Here is a 15416-nt window from a genome sequence, read left to right as displayed (position 1 = left end):
AGGGAGCATGATTAAAAATTTGCCATTTGATGCATTTCTTTTTCCCATAGGGATAATCTAATGAGTGGAATGCCTTCAGGAGGCCACCCACATACTATCCCCAAAGGATCAATCTCAAATGGCAGCAGTACTACCACACTCTAAATAACATCTCTACCTGCCCACTCCCATTGATGCTGTACACATTTACTTCCCTAACTCTGTTCTCTTCCCTGAACTCATCTCATATCCTATTATTTACTTATACCCATTTGGATTTCTAATAGACATAAAAAACTTAACATTTCCCCCCAGGAGTCTATTAATTTTCTTCCTGCACACACTGTCCTTACTCCAGGTCTGCTCTGTCTCAAGTCTTCCTCATCTCAGTAAATGATATCTGAATTCATTATAGCAATTGCTTAGGCCAAAAGCTTTGGAGTCATCTTGATATCTCCCTTTCCCTCAGACTCCACATTCTATACATAAGACGTCTTGTGGGCTTCTGATGACATCTGCTCACCTCTGCTGCATAGCCTATGCCACCACTCCTTTTGCCAGGACTACTGCAGCAGCCCCCAAAGTCTCCTTGTCCCATTACAGTATACTTTTCACATAGTAGCTGGAGTGATCACTTCAAAATCAGATATTACTTTAAAGCTGTATGATGACTTCTTACCGCTTTTGGGATAAATTTCAAACTCTACCACATCTTCTAAGGATTTTCATGATTATCACAATACTTCTTTGACCTCACCACCTGATCAACTTGACTTCTTCTTCCTCTTATTTCCCCTCCTCTTATTTTTAATTGATAAATCACAATTTTATACCTTTATGGGGTACCATGTGATATTTATTATGTATATACATAAGCACACAAAATGTGGGATGATTAAATCAAGCTAATTAACATATCCATCACCTCACTTATTTATCACTTTTTGTGGTAAGATGTGAAGTCTACTCTCTTATTTTGAAATATGCAATACATTATTGACTACAGTCATCCTCTGTTCAACAGATCTCAAAAATATATTCCTCCTGTTTATCTGAAACTTGTAGCCTTTGACCAACAACTCCCCATTCCCTCCTCCTGCTTCCCCCAGCCTCTGGTAACCATCATTCTACTGTCTACTTCATGAGCTCAGTTTCAGCTTGACTTTTTCATAGCACTTATTATCTGATGTTACACACTCTCTCTCTATATATATATACACATTCATATATATACATACACATATATACATATGTGTATATACATATACACACATATATGTATGTGTGTATGTGTATATATACGTATATTCATATATGCATATATACACACCCATGTATATACATACACACACATATATATATATGTATGTATTTGTTGTTTGTTTGGCTTGATTTTTTTTTAGAGACAAGGTCTCAATATGTTGCCAGGCTGATATCAAACTCCTGGCCTCAAGCAATCGTCCCACCTTGGCCTCCCAAAGTGCTGGAATTACAGATATGAGCCACTGTGCCCAGCCTTGGCTTGCATTTTCTACCTCCTCCCCACTAGAATGTAAACTCCAAACAAATAAGAACTTTATATATTATATTCATTGCAGTATCTTCAGCACCTAGAATAGCAAATGGACAATACATATTTATTGAGATGAGATATTTTGATCTCAAACAACAGGAGCTCAATCTGGATGCCTGATGTGGCTATTGAGAATACCAGTTCTGCCATGGTGATATGAATTAGTGACTAGGGAGACTTAGGTGAGAATATATTGTTAGAACAGTGATAATATCTTATTTTGATACTTTAAGGTTTATAAAACCCTTTCACATACATAATCTCCTTTGATTCTCACTCTAACTCTGGCAATGCCAGCACAGCTGACTAGGAATTATTACCCCATTTTGAGAATGTATAAACTTTCTCAGACAGTACAAGATATCTCGAAAATCATGCAGTGCTTGTGACCATCAGGCCAATGAGGATTATTTTGGAATTTCTATGGTGGGAGGCAATGTTAGAATAGTGGTTTAGGGATACAAACTTTGGAAGCATGGAGATCTGGTTCTTATTCAGCCACTTACCAGCCAGACATTTACTTTTCCCCACCTGTAAAATGGGGCAATAGGATCAGTTGAAAGAACTTATGTACAGCTCTTAGCACTGTAAGTGCCTGGCATGTAGCAGTTGGCTGATCTATGTGCATATGGGTGTATCTGTTTTATTAGACACTAGGATGTTTTGGGGCAGCTAGTTCAGCCTGGTCTCCCTGCCATCATTTGGATTCCTGAGGGAATCACTAACCCAGAGGAGATTCTTATCTGTTCCATTCTAAGCCAAGGGGAGACCTCTCTTCAAAATAAGAGAGGATTCTGGAGTCTTCTTCCCAAATTGTGAACTGGAAGTCTCCAGGGCTATTCTGCATCATTTGAAGAGCCCTAGATGCCATTTCAGATGCCACACTACTCTGTACTCAAAAAATATTTCAAATAACTACCTCCCCAGTAAGTCTGTTATATGCAAGGCCATGTGTCTGATCCCCAAGGCCTAGATGCTGAGAAGTTACCTGTCCCCAGAACTCAAATCTTAGAGCACTTGTGCATCAGCATCGCTTGAAAGTTAAACAAAAAAATCAGTGCTCAGGTGTCATCCCCAAAGATTTAGATTCATTTAGTTTAGCATAGAGATTCTCTATCTTTAGCATACATCAGATTCACCTGGAGGGCTTCTTGAAACAGATTTCTGGGGCCCCCAAATCCTCAGTTTCTGATTCATTCATTTTAAAGTGGGGCCTGAGAATTTGCATATTAAGTTAATTTGCATTTCAGGTGTTGCTGATGCTGCTGGTACCTGGACCACACTTTGAGAACCATTTGAATAGAGAAGGAGTACCCTAATAGCCTAACAAAATTAATCCATCATCTCTGAATGATGATCAATTATATTAGTAAGTTCCTGAGCCATCCACTTTCTTCTTTTGAACAGACATTAAATCACTATAAAATTATTCCTGAAGCTACCTGTTATTCTTTGCCAAATGTCTAGACAGTTTGTCCATGTTGGGATAATGGGCCTCTCCCAGATAATGGCTCATCTTCCCTGTCATTTGCTCTTTAACAATGTAGCACCTTTGATTGCACTGCAACTTAACCATCTGAGCTTCTGCAATTCCATCCCATTTATATCTGTAGAAAATTATTTTTGGTCATAGGTTAGTGCAAAATAAAACTCTTAATTTGGATCTCTCTTCCCAGGAAGATCTGGGTTTAGACTAGGCAGCCAGTGGTTAAAGACAAAGAGTGCTGATCCGGGAGGTTTATCAGTCAGAAGTAAGAATGAATAGGAAGGTGTGCCTTTAGTTGGAGGTCACACTTGAGAATTCTACAGAGCAATTTTAAGAACAATCAGAAATCTGAAGGTTATCTCCCACAGCTTTCTGGAGCTTTGGCCCATGGTAGACAGGTAAAATCTGTGGCTATCAGAAGGCAGGTGTGGTTCTCCAGTCTAGACTGGCTGTTCAACCCCTACCTACTAGAATTTAAAAGGATGTTTCCTATTGCTGCCCAGATTCCTTTATGATAGAGAACATCTAGGATGGACGTCTTCTATAGCACATGAGAGGACCTGGGGGAGACTGAGGACTGAGGATCAAGTCTCTCTGTTTCTTTTGCATCAATGCAGTGATGGAGGCAGAGGCATTAAAAAAAACAACAAAAAAAAAAAACTTTGGACCGTACTAACTGTTAAATAGAGGCTTAAGGCAAAAGCTCTTACATGTATGTGGGTAATGAGTAAAAGATGCAGCTGCAACTAATTAGGTAATACCATATTTAGAAGAAAAGAAGACTTGGTTTTGGAGCTTTGTATGATACATAGAAATATACTTGACACCCATAATGTATCAAGACAAAAATAGATATACTTTTATCATAGAACTGCAAAAAAATCACTTTATGCATAAATTCTCAAAACTTTCTCTCCCTGTCACTGCTTAGATTTAATCAATGTATAAACTAATTATGTTTACTTCTTCTTAATCCTGCCTTTATCTACGACTCTGAAAAAGAACAAAATATTATCTTTGGTAGCAAGAATAAGAAAGAACATCAGAAGCTCCTACATGTTTTCCATTGCTTAGTTCTTATCTCTCTTGGCTTACCCGGTGTTGCCTCTCACAGCTGTATTCAATCAGTGCTCGTAGCCAGGAAATGCTCTGTTCACCTCTTCTCCTCCATAAGAGAGACTCTTCACTGTCTTCTTCCTTTTTCAGATAAACACTCAGCAGGCCAGTTCCCCCTCCATACATGTGGTAGAAAAAGGTCAAGCAGTGTTTTCCAGAGACTCCTCGCAGAGGCCTGGACAAGAGGCGTGCTTTTTGTCCATACACCATGTGGGAGGCCTCAATGTACATGTAGTAGCCTTGAGGTGAATGCAAAAGCAGGTATTGTTAAAAAGGACACAAATTACATTTTCTCCTTCCATAGTGTTCTTTCAGAGTGTCAAGTCAAGATGACCTGACAAAGTACTGATAAAGGGTTTTATAATTTTGAAGAATACATATTATCTAAGGAAAATAAGTTACAAAAATGAGACCAGCAAAATGATTTCTTAAATGATTTATAATTCAGTTTAATTTGTATCTTGTATAGAGGTAATTAATATACCAGTATTATGCCACTGATACAGTGGTTAACACATCAGAATTTATATTACTCATTCATGGACAATATTCTAAAGCTTCCAGACGTTGGTTTGGAGAGAGAGAGAGAGAATGGGTTTTGTAGTCAGGTAGATCTGGGTTCAAGTCTTGACTCTAATATTTGTTGTCTATGTGATTCTGGTCTAATGAATAATCTCTGAACTTACATTCATCTTTTTAAGATAAGGGTTAATACCTGTGCTACAGAATTGTATTAACATAATGACATACACTCACATGTCATGCATATTCCATTATTTGTTTCCTGTCCTGCTCAGTTTCTAAAATGGTTCGTGTCACCTTTTTTTTAGTCTTGAAAACATATTCTGTAATATTCTAAAATTGCCTTTCCAATTTCCTTTTCTAATTTTATTTTATTGCTATTTTAAAATTTATTGGTTTCAGGCAGAAACAGGATTAGTCAGCATGAAGATAGGGCAGTGGTGTGCTGCAGCCAACTTCCATGGGCTTCCAATAGCCCATTGTATGCATCCTCTTTTAGCTCCAAGTGACTTCACATTGGTAGCCGGAAATGGACCATGATGGGACTATTTATACCACAGAAACTGGACATGTATACAAGTCAGCACATCCTTCCCAAAGAGAGCCAGTTGGTGTTAAACAATCACTATCATGTCACTGAAGTAAAACGATATATGAATAGTAATGCAAGAGATCTTTTCTAGAGTACTTCACTGGTAATACAATTCTGTGCATCTGAGGCCCATTTTAAAAAAGGCCCTGAATTCTACATCAGTAGTTGTTAACCTTTGATCACTTGATGAAAAGTTTAGACCTCCGCTACTTGAAAAATATACAAAGAAAGTTTGCATACAACTTTGTTGCTTTGTTTGGTGTTACATATGTGTTTGGAATGAATGTATATGTCTCCCCAAATTCATATGTTGAAGCCCTAACCCTAGTGTGATAGTAATTGGAGATGGGGCACTGGGGAGCTAATTAGGGCTAAACGAGGTCATGAGGTTGAAGCTCTCCTGATGACAGTAGTGCCCTTATAAAAAGAGACACCAGGGAGCTTGTTCTCTCTCTCTCTCTTCAGGTGCACACACCAAGAAAGGCCATGTGAGCACGCAGCAAGATGTTGCCTGTCTGCAAGCTAGGAAAAGAGCCCTCACCAGGAACTAAAACAGCTGGCACGTTGATGTTGGACTTTACAGCCTCCACAACTGTGATAGGTAAATTTCTGTTGTTTAAACCACCTAGTCTATGATATTTTGTTATGGCAGCCCAAGCAAACACCAACGTTTTGCCAATTTTGATTTGTTTTTTACATATGTGATGTAAAAAGTAATCTTTACAAAGTATCATATGTCTCATTATTTCATGCAGAAATTGGTGACCAAATCAACAGGAAAAATAAAGAGGTCCCAAATAATACATGCAAATGAAATGGTTTCTTTATAGTTCGAAGTTTAATTGATGAATTCTAATCATTTCCAAAAATATGGCAATTGAGATATCCCAACAAGAATTGGTTGGAAGTCCCCTCTGTGTGCCTGAGAGGTCTTTCTCCATTCCCTTTTTCTTATTTCTACAAACACAAATCTGAGTTCTGTAGGCTTATTAAAACAGTGGGAGAAAGCATCATTGGTCTTAATAAATTGTGTGCACTATGCAACCCCTTCCCCCAGTGTTTTACTCTATAAAGTTTTCACCCTGCAAAACTGGGCTGACTCACAGGATGTGGCCTGCATCAACCAGTCACATCTAAGGAATGATGTTGCCCCCAAAGAAGCAGAATCAGAGCAGAGTTCTGTATCTGTCACTTCAGGTTGCCTGTTATCAAGGCATGCTGCCACCAAAGGCTCCACTAGCTGGGAATTCCTGAATGCAGTGAACAAGTAGAAATCAAAACCTCCTTTAGGATACTCTAAAGACTACATGTATTTCAGCCCAGTTCAAAAGTAAATTTTAATTAGAAGGCTAATTGATTTAAATAAGAAATCAAAATTATGGGAGTATCTTTGATCTGGTATGTTACATTTGACATCCAGTCAACTTCAACTTTTCATCTCATTGGCAGTAGTTTCATCCAGATGCAGGCTTAAGGGAAATGGCATAGCTGCCAACTTTCCCATGATCTGCTTAAAAATAATAGCAAAAAAACCTGTCAGTGTTCTGGAGTGCTCACCAATGACATCCTCATTACGAAATCCAGTGGTCAGTTTTCAGTCTTTGTCATTTCTGTACCATCAGTAACATTGGACATAGTGGTTTACCACTTCAGAAAGTAGAATTACATTCTTACCTTGGCTTGCAAGACACTGTATTCTCCTGCCTTTTCTCCTCCCTCACTGGTCACTTTTTGCCAGTTCCACACTCTTTTCTGACCTCTTGACCCTGGAGTACCCCAAGGTCCAGTTTTTACTTCACTATTCTTACTACTTTGATGATCTCATCTTGTTTCAGGGCTTTAAATACCAAATATGTTGTTATATCTCAGATTTAAATTTTCAACCTTTTTGCTGAAATCTAGACTCATTCAAACTGTCAAATCAGGTAGACATCTCACACTGAACATATTCGAAACTCAACTTCCTAACAGCCTGAAGTAGACTGAATGTTCAGTTGTTCACACCCAAAACCTGTGAGTTGCACACCACTACTCTCTTTCTCTGCTTCTCCACATCAGGGCTATCAGGAATTCCCATTGGCTCTACCTTTAAAATATATCCAGAACCCAGTCACTTCTCTTCTTATTGCCTCCACTACTATCATCCTGGTCCAGGCTGCTATCATTTCTCGCTTGGATTAATGCAACAGCTTCCCAACTACTCTGTCTGCTTCTAGTCTGGTCCCCTGCAATCTCATCTCAAAACTGTATTCATAGTGCTCCTTCTAAAGCAAAAGCAAAATTGTAACCACTCATTTAAATCCTTCCTTTGGCTCAGCATTTCAGAGTAAAAGCTGAAGTCCTTACAATTAGCTTTAGAATCCTATATAATCTCCCACCTATTCTCTTACCTCTCTCATTCCTACTGGCTTTCTCCTCACTCACTGTGTTGCTTGGCCACACTGGACTTTGTATTATTCCTGGAATATGGCAGGTATGCTGCTGCCTCAAGGCCTTTGTGTGTGCTAACCCTGGGTCTTCCTCTAGATATTCTCAGGTCTCACTCTTTTACCTCCTTTAAGTCTTTGCTCAGATGTTACCTTTTCTATTAGACCTGTTTTGACTATACTATTCCAAATTGCAATCCCTTTTCCCTGGCACTCCTCATTCCCTATACCCTAATTTAATATGTTTTCCATAGTTAACTGCCTCTTAATATACTGTATAATTTTCTTATTTTTATGTTTGCCTGTCTCTTTCCTTTAGAGTTCACAAGGGCAGAGATTTTTTTCTTGTTTAGTTCACTGCCACGTTCCCAGGTCCTATAACAGTGCTTGGAACATAGCAGATGCTCATTAATATCTGTTGAATGGATGAATGAATGCATTTTTTTCCCCACAGCTCTAAGCACAAACCAATTTGACCATTTCTAGGGCACATGGCTCCACCACAGTCACTCCAAATGTGGGAAGTTCTTGGCAATGAGATATTCACTTGACTATGATGCTTCAAGACAAACTAGAGCAAATCCAAGTTGTGGTAAAATTAAAGTCTTATCAAAGCAAATCATCTCGAACAAGTTCTACACTATCAGAAGTATTTTTAAAATGAACACATAAGATAATTCTTTGAGTTCATTACCTTCGTTCTTTCACTGGTAAGCAAATTGGTCCACAAGAAGCACGGGTTTTTGCACATTCAGTGATGAAAGGAACCTTCTTTTTTTGTACATATTTTCTTTAACATTTTCTAACTTAAGTTAGGTCAGTGTAAACAATAATACAGATATACATAATCCTAACAGAAGGGTGTGTCTAATTTAATTCCATGGAGAGAGAGATCAAGGCATGAAAATGACCATGGTATATCACTTAGCTATGTACAAAGGAATCCCATGCTATCCTACACATAAGTTAGTAGCATGGTAGATGGAAACAATACCCTAATACATTTAACTTAAAAAACATTTCCTCCCAAAAGCCATTTTTAAGATAAGAAAAAAATTTTCACACCTGGCTTTGGAGCTCTGAAAAGGCCCACTTGAATCCCAGGTAAAGGACCTTAGCTATAGATGAACTTCTCAATAGCGGGGAAAAGCTCCTCTGAAGATGCTGTCACTGGGGAACTGGAAAGTAGAGACTAAGGGCCCTGAAACATGAAGTCTTTTCAAAATGGAAGGGAAGCAATGAATTAAACATGAGAGAGATGACCTAAGAATTGTCTTTTGTTTAGGGATGATGGTTGTGCATTCCTACTGGTAACAGTTACAAGTCTTGACCAGGATTATTCTGAGATTCTGGAAGAGAGGAAAACTCTTAATTATCCCCAGGATCATTTAATTGACTTCTTTCTTTCATGGGCACAATGGACTAATTCATTTACTTTGTGAGGGTTAAGCACTAGTCTGGTTGCCCAGTTCTTCCCAACAGGTTGGGACTCTAACTAAATCAGGGATGGCCTGCATAGCCTCCTCTAACCATCTGTTCTTTGGAGCACACATACCTCTACAGATGTGACTCCTGAAGTCTACTATGCTTTCAGTTTATGCACCTCTGGGCCGCAGGTATCAGGCTGAAACTATTCACTAAGGTTTCCAGTTCCAGAAACCTTTGTATTTAGTACCATAAAATAGGAGGAGGAGGTTCCAAGATGGCCAAACAGTTCCAGTCTACAGCTCCCAGCGTGAGCGACACGGAAGAAGGGAGACTTCTGCATTTCCAACTGAGGTACCGGGTTCATCTCACTGGGGCTTGTTGGACAGTGGGTACAGCCCATGGAGTGTGAGCCGAAGTAGGGCGGGGCATCATCTCACCTGGGAAGTGCAAGGGGTCAGAGAATTCCCTTTCCTAGCCTAGGGAAGCCGTAACAGATGGTACCTGGAAAATCAGGACACTCCCACCCTAATACTGCGCTTTTCCAACAGTCTTAGCAAATGGCACACTAGGAGATTATATCCCCCCTGGCTTGGAGGGTCCCACAGCCACAGAGCCTCCCTCACTGCTAACACAGCAGTCTGAGATTGAACCACTAGGCAGCAGCGGGGCTGGGGGAGGGGCGTCCACCATTGCTGAGGCTTGAGTAGGTAAACAAAGCAGCCAGGAAGTTCGAACTGGGTAGAGCCCACTGCAGCTCGAGGAGGGCTGCCTGCCTGCCTCTGTAGACTCCACCTCTGGGGGCAGGGCATAGCTGAACAAAGGCAGCAGAAACTTCTGCAGACTTAAACGTCCCTGACAGCTTTGAAGAGATAGTGGTTCTCCCAGCACGGAGTTTGAGATCTGAGAATGGACAGACTGCCTCCTCAAGTGGGTCCCTGACCCCTGAGTAGCGTAACTGGGAGATACCTCCCAGTAGGGGCCGACTGACACCTCATACAGCTGGGTGCCCCTCTGAGACAAAGCTTCCAGAGGAAGACTCAGGCAGCAACATCTGTCGTTCCGCAGTTTTGCTGTTCTGCAGCCTCTGCTGGTGATACCCAGGCAAACAGTCTGGAGTGTACCTCCAGCAAACTCCAACAGACCTGCAGCTGAGGATTCTGACTGTTAGAAGGAAAACTAGCAAACAGAAAGGACATCCACACCAAAACCCCATCTGTACATCACCAGCAAAGACCAAAGGTAGATAAAACCACAAAGATGAGGAGAAAACAGAGCAGAAAAGCTGAAAATTCTAAAAATCAGAGCACCTCTTCTCCTCCAAAGGAATGCAGCTGCTCACCAGCAACGGCACAAAGCTGGACGGAGAATGACTTTGACGAGTTAAGAGAAGAGAGCTTCAGATGATCGGTAATAACAAACTTCTCCAAGCTAAAGGAGGATGTTCAAACCCATCGCAAAGAAGCTAAAAACCTTGAAAAAAGATAAGACGAATGGCTAACTAGAATAAACAGCATAGAGAAGACCTTAAGCGACCTGATGGAGCTGAAAACCATGGTACAGTAACTACGTGATGCATGCACAAGCTTCGGTAGCCGATTCGATCAAGTGGAAGAAAGGGTATCAGTGATTGAAGATCAAATGAATGAAATGAAGCGAGAAGAGAACTTTAGAGAAAAAAGAGTAAAAAGAAACAAACAAAGCTTCCAAGAATTATAGAACTATGTGAAAAGACCAAATCTACGTTTGATTGGTGTACCTGAGAGTGACGGGGAGAATGGAACCAAGTTGGAAAACACTCTTCAGGATATTATCCAGGAGAACTTCCCCAACCTAGCAAGGCAGGCCAACATTCAAATTCAGGAAATGCAGACACAAAAGACCCTTCAAAACATCAGTGAATCCAGGAGCTCATTTTTTGAAAAGATCAACAAAATTGATAGACTTCTAGCAAGACTAATAAAGAAAAAAAGACAAAAGATTCAAATAGACACAATAAAAAATGATAAAGGAGATATCACCACCGATCCCACAGAAATACAAACTACCATCAGAGAATACTATAAACACCTCTATGCAAATAAACTAGAAAATATAGAAGAAACGGATAAATTCCTGGAAACATATGCCTTCCTAAGACTAAACCAGGAAGAAGTTGAATCCCTGAATAGACCAATAGCAGGCTCTGAAATTGAGGCAATAATTAATAGCGTACCAACCAAAAAAAATCCAGGACCAGATGGATTCACAGCCGAATTCTACCAGAGGTACAAAGAGGAGCTGGTACCATTCCTTCTGAAACTATTCCAATCAATAGAAAAGGAGGGAAACCTCCTTAACTCATTTTATGAGGCCAGCATCGTCCTGATACCAAAGCCTGACAGAGACACAACAAAAAAAGAGAATTTTAGACCAATATCCCTGATGAACATCTATGCAAAAATCCTCAATAAAATACTGGCAAACCAAATCCAGCAGCACATCAAAAAGCTTATCTACCATGATCAAGTTGGCTTCATCCCTGGGATGCAAGGCTGGTTCAACATACACAAATCAATAAACATAATCCAGCATATAAACAGAACCAAAGACAAAAACCACATGATTATCTCAATAGATGCAGAAAAGGCCTTTGACAAAATTCAACAGCCCTTCATGCTAAAAACTCTTAATAAACTAGGTATTGATGGGACATATCTCAAAATAGTAAGAGCTATTTATGACAAGCCCACAGCCAATATCATACTGAATGGGCAAAAACTGGAAAAAATCCCTTTGAAAACTGGCACAAGACAGGGATGCCCTCTCTCACCACTCCTATTCAACATACTGTTGGAAGTTCTGGCCAGGGTAATCAGGCAAGAGAAAGAAAGGGTATTCAATTAGGAAAAGAGGAAGTCAAATTGTCCCTGTTCGCAGATGACATGATTGTATACTTAGAAAACCCCATCGTATCAGCCCCAAATCTCCTTAAGCTGATAAACAACTTCAGCAAAGTCTCAGGATACAAAATCAATGTGCAAAAATCGCAAGCATTCCTATACACCAATAACAGACACACAGAGAGCCAAATCATGAGTGAACTTCCACTCACAATAGCTTCAAAGAGAATAAAATACCTACGAATCCAACTTACAAGGGATGTGAAGGACCTCTTCAAGGGGAACTACAAACCACTGCTCAATGAAATAAAAGAGGACACACAAATGGAAGAACATTCCATGCTCATGGATAGGAAGAATGAATACCGGGAAAATGGCCATACTGCCCAAGGTATTTGATAGATTCAATGCCATCCTCATCAAGCTACCAATGACTTTCTTCACAGAATTGGAAAAAACTACTTTAAAGTTTATATGGAACCAAAAAAAAAGCCCGCATTACCAAGACAGCCCTAAGCCAAAAGAACAAAGCTGGAGGCATCATGCTACCTGACTTCAAACTATACTACAAGGCTACAATAACAAAAGCAGCATGGTAGTGGTACCAAAACAGAGATATAGACCAATGGAACAGAACAGAGGCCTCAGAAACAATACCACACATCTACAACTATCTGATCTTTGACAAACCTGACAAAAACAAGAAATGGGGAAAGGATTCCCTATTCAAGAAATGGTGCTGGGAAAACTGGCTAGCCATATGTAGAAAGCTGAAACTGGATCCCTTCCCTACACCTTATACAAAAATTAATTCAAGATGGATTAAAGACTTAAGTGTTAGACCTAAAACCATAAAAGCCCTAGAAGAAAACCTAGGCAATTTATTCAGGACATAGGCATGGGCAAGGACTTCATGACTAAAACACCAAAAGCAATGGCAACAAAAGCCAAAATTGACAAATGGGATCTCATTAAACGAGCTTCTGCATGACAAAAGAAAATACCATCAAAGTGAACAGGCAACCTACAGAATGGGAGAAAATTTTTACAATTTTCCCATCTGATATTATATCCACAATCTACAAAGAACTTAAACAAATTTACAAGAAAAAAATCAAACAACCCCATCAAAAAGTGGATGAAGGATATAAACAGACACTTCTCAAAAGGAGACATTTATGCAGCCAACAGACACGTTGAAAAATATCACTGGCCATCAGAGAAATGCAAATCAAAACCACAATGAGATATCATCTCATATCGGTTAGAATGGTGATCATCAAAAAGTCAGGAAACAACAGGTGGTGCTGGAGAGGATGTGGAGAAATAGGAATACTTTTACACTGTTGGTGGGAGTGTAAATTAGTTCAACCATTGTGGAAGACAGTGTGGCAATTCCTCAAGGATCTAGAACTAGAAATACCATTTGACCCAGCCATCCCATTACTGGGTATATACCCAAAGGATTATAAATCATGGTGCTATAAAGACACATGCACATGTATGTTTATTGCGGCACTATTCACAATAGCAAAGACTTGGAACCAACCTAGATGTACATCAATGATAGACTGGATTAAGAAAATGTGGCACATACACACCATGGAATACTATGCAGCCATGAAAAAGAATGAGTTCATGCCCTCTGTAGGGACATGGATGAAGCTGGAAACCATTATTCTGAGCAAACTATCACAAGGACAGAAAACCAAACACTGCATGTTCTTACTCATAGGTGGGAATTGAACAATGAGAACACTTGACACAGGGTGGGGAACATCACACACCGGGGCCTGTCGTGGGGTGGGGAGATGGGGGAGGGATAGCATTAGGAGTTATACCTAATGTAAATGACGAGTTAATGGGTGCAGCACACCAACATGGCACATGTATACATATGTAACAAACCCGCACGTTGTGCACATGTACCCTGGAACTTAAAGTATAATAATAATAAAAAAGATACATCCCCCCAAAAATGAAAGGAAGTCTCGTATGTTGCTTGTTGTATAATTGTGCTGTATAGACTACGTTTGTTCCTATACACACATGCCTGTGATAAGTTTTGTTATAAATTAGATGCTGTTAGAGATTAACAACAATAACTTACAATAAAATAGAACAATTATAACAATACTCTGGTGCACAATTTAAAACTTATAAATTGGCCAGTTCTGGAATTTCCCATTTAATATTTTCAGATTGCCATTGACTGAGAGTAACTGAAACTCTGAGTTGGAAAGTGAACCTGTGAATAAGGGAGGACTACTTTATGTCTATTTCATAAAGCAGTACCTATGTAGAGCAATCTAGACAAACATCTTACCTAAACATAATTTTAAGAAATTTATCAATGAATCGGAGTATGCCTTCTGATGCATAAACCAGTTGTTCCTTTTGATGACAAATATTTTTTCTTCTTGACTTGCATATGACACTCACTTTCCCCAGAAAAGATCAGAACTTCATGGAGAGCCACTCTGCCTCACATGTGTTTGGAAAGCAGAGAAAAGCACTGTTGTTGACAAGTTTTACCACATTACATCTTCAAGCGCTGTCTGTCTCAGCAAACAAAAGTTCTGGATGGGAGCCAGGAAGCCCCAGTGTTGAAGCTTCATACCAACTCACATGTTCTTGCACATGAAGGATTCCAGTCTGTGGAAGGGATTATTAACTGGAGCAAATAAAATTACATTCTCTCTATGGGTCATTGTTTAACATTCAAAATGTGGGTTCCAATGGATCTATTGGGAGATCAGGGTGCCATCTGTTCTTTGCACAGCAACTGTGATGTGTTGAGACACACAGACACACACCACATCCATAATTCTTGATTACGAAGCAGCTGTTCCTCCAGTCTCGTGGCTCTTTTGCAGGGTAGGGAAGGAGCCTGAGTGGCCTGCGTGGAGAGGCTGTGTGGAATGAACAGCTAGCTGCATTCATTAGCTGAAAAAGAATTCTTAAAAATCAGGGAAAAAATATACCAATGTTTTGTGAAGAACAACTGCAGAAGTTGTCGCTCTAAAATTTCTCTTTACGCATTATACTTTTAAGTGATTTTAAAAGGCTGTCATAAATGAGGAGTTATTGTTTAATGGGTATGGAGTTTGTTTGGGAAATGAAGAAAAAGCTCTGGAGATGGATGGTGGTGATGGTTGCACAATGATGTGAATAGACTCAATGCCACTGAATTAGACACTTAAAAATGGTTAAAGTATGTTATGTGTATTTTACCACCAATTTTTTAAAAAGCTTATCACAGAAGCCTTCTCTGTATAAGTAGAATCTGGCAATGTCAGAAACTAACATAATAAAAAATAAGCTATGGAAAGACTGACGGATATAGGAGACTTTAATAATCCGGAGCTAATTCCTCAGATAGTTACAGACTCACTGGATAGCATTCCTACATGTC

General features: G+C 39.6%; 1 protein-coding gene across 2 annotated transcripts in view; it reads right to left on the bottom strand.

Moving 5' to 3' along the window:
• MAMDC2 (MAM domain containing 2) overlaps positions 1 to 15416 on the bottom strand; it is a 177494-nt gene that overhangs the window by 10523 nt on the left and 151555 nt on the right. Inside the window, exon 12 of one of the 2 annotated variants that reach the window (XM_005581898.5) lies at positions 4134 to 4393. In XM_005581898.5, coding sequence (XP_005581955.1) covers positions 4134 to 4393 — 260 coding nt within the window. Of the gene's footprint in view, positions 1 to 4133; positions 4394 to 15416 lie in introns of those variants that run through there. The other variant, XM_045373130.2, reaches the window with a different exon arrangement.

The sequence above is a fragment of the Macaca fascicularis genome, chromosome 15 (assembly GCF_037993035.2).
Source record: "Macaca fascicularis isolate 582-1 chromosome 15, T2T-MFA8v1.1".
Lineage (NCBI taxonomy): Eukaryota > Metazoa > Chordata > Mammalia > Primates > Cercopithecidae > Macaca > Macaca fascicularis.
Note: the sequence above shows the minus strand (reverse complement) of the source record. Positions and strands in the feature narration are given on the sequence as shown.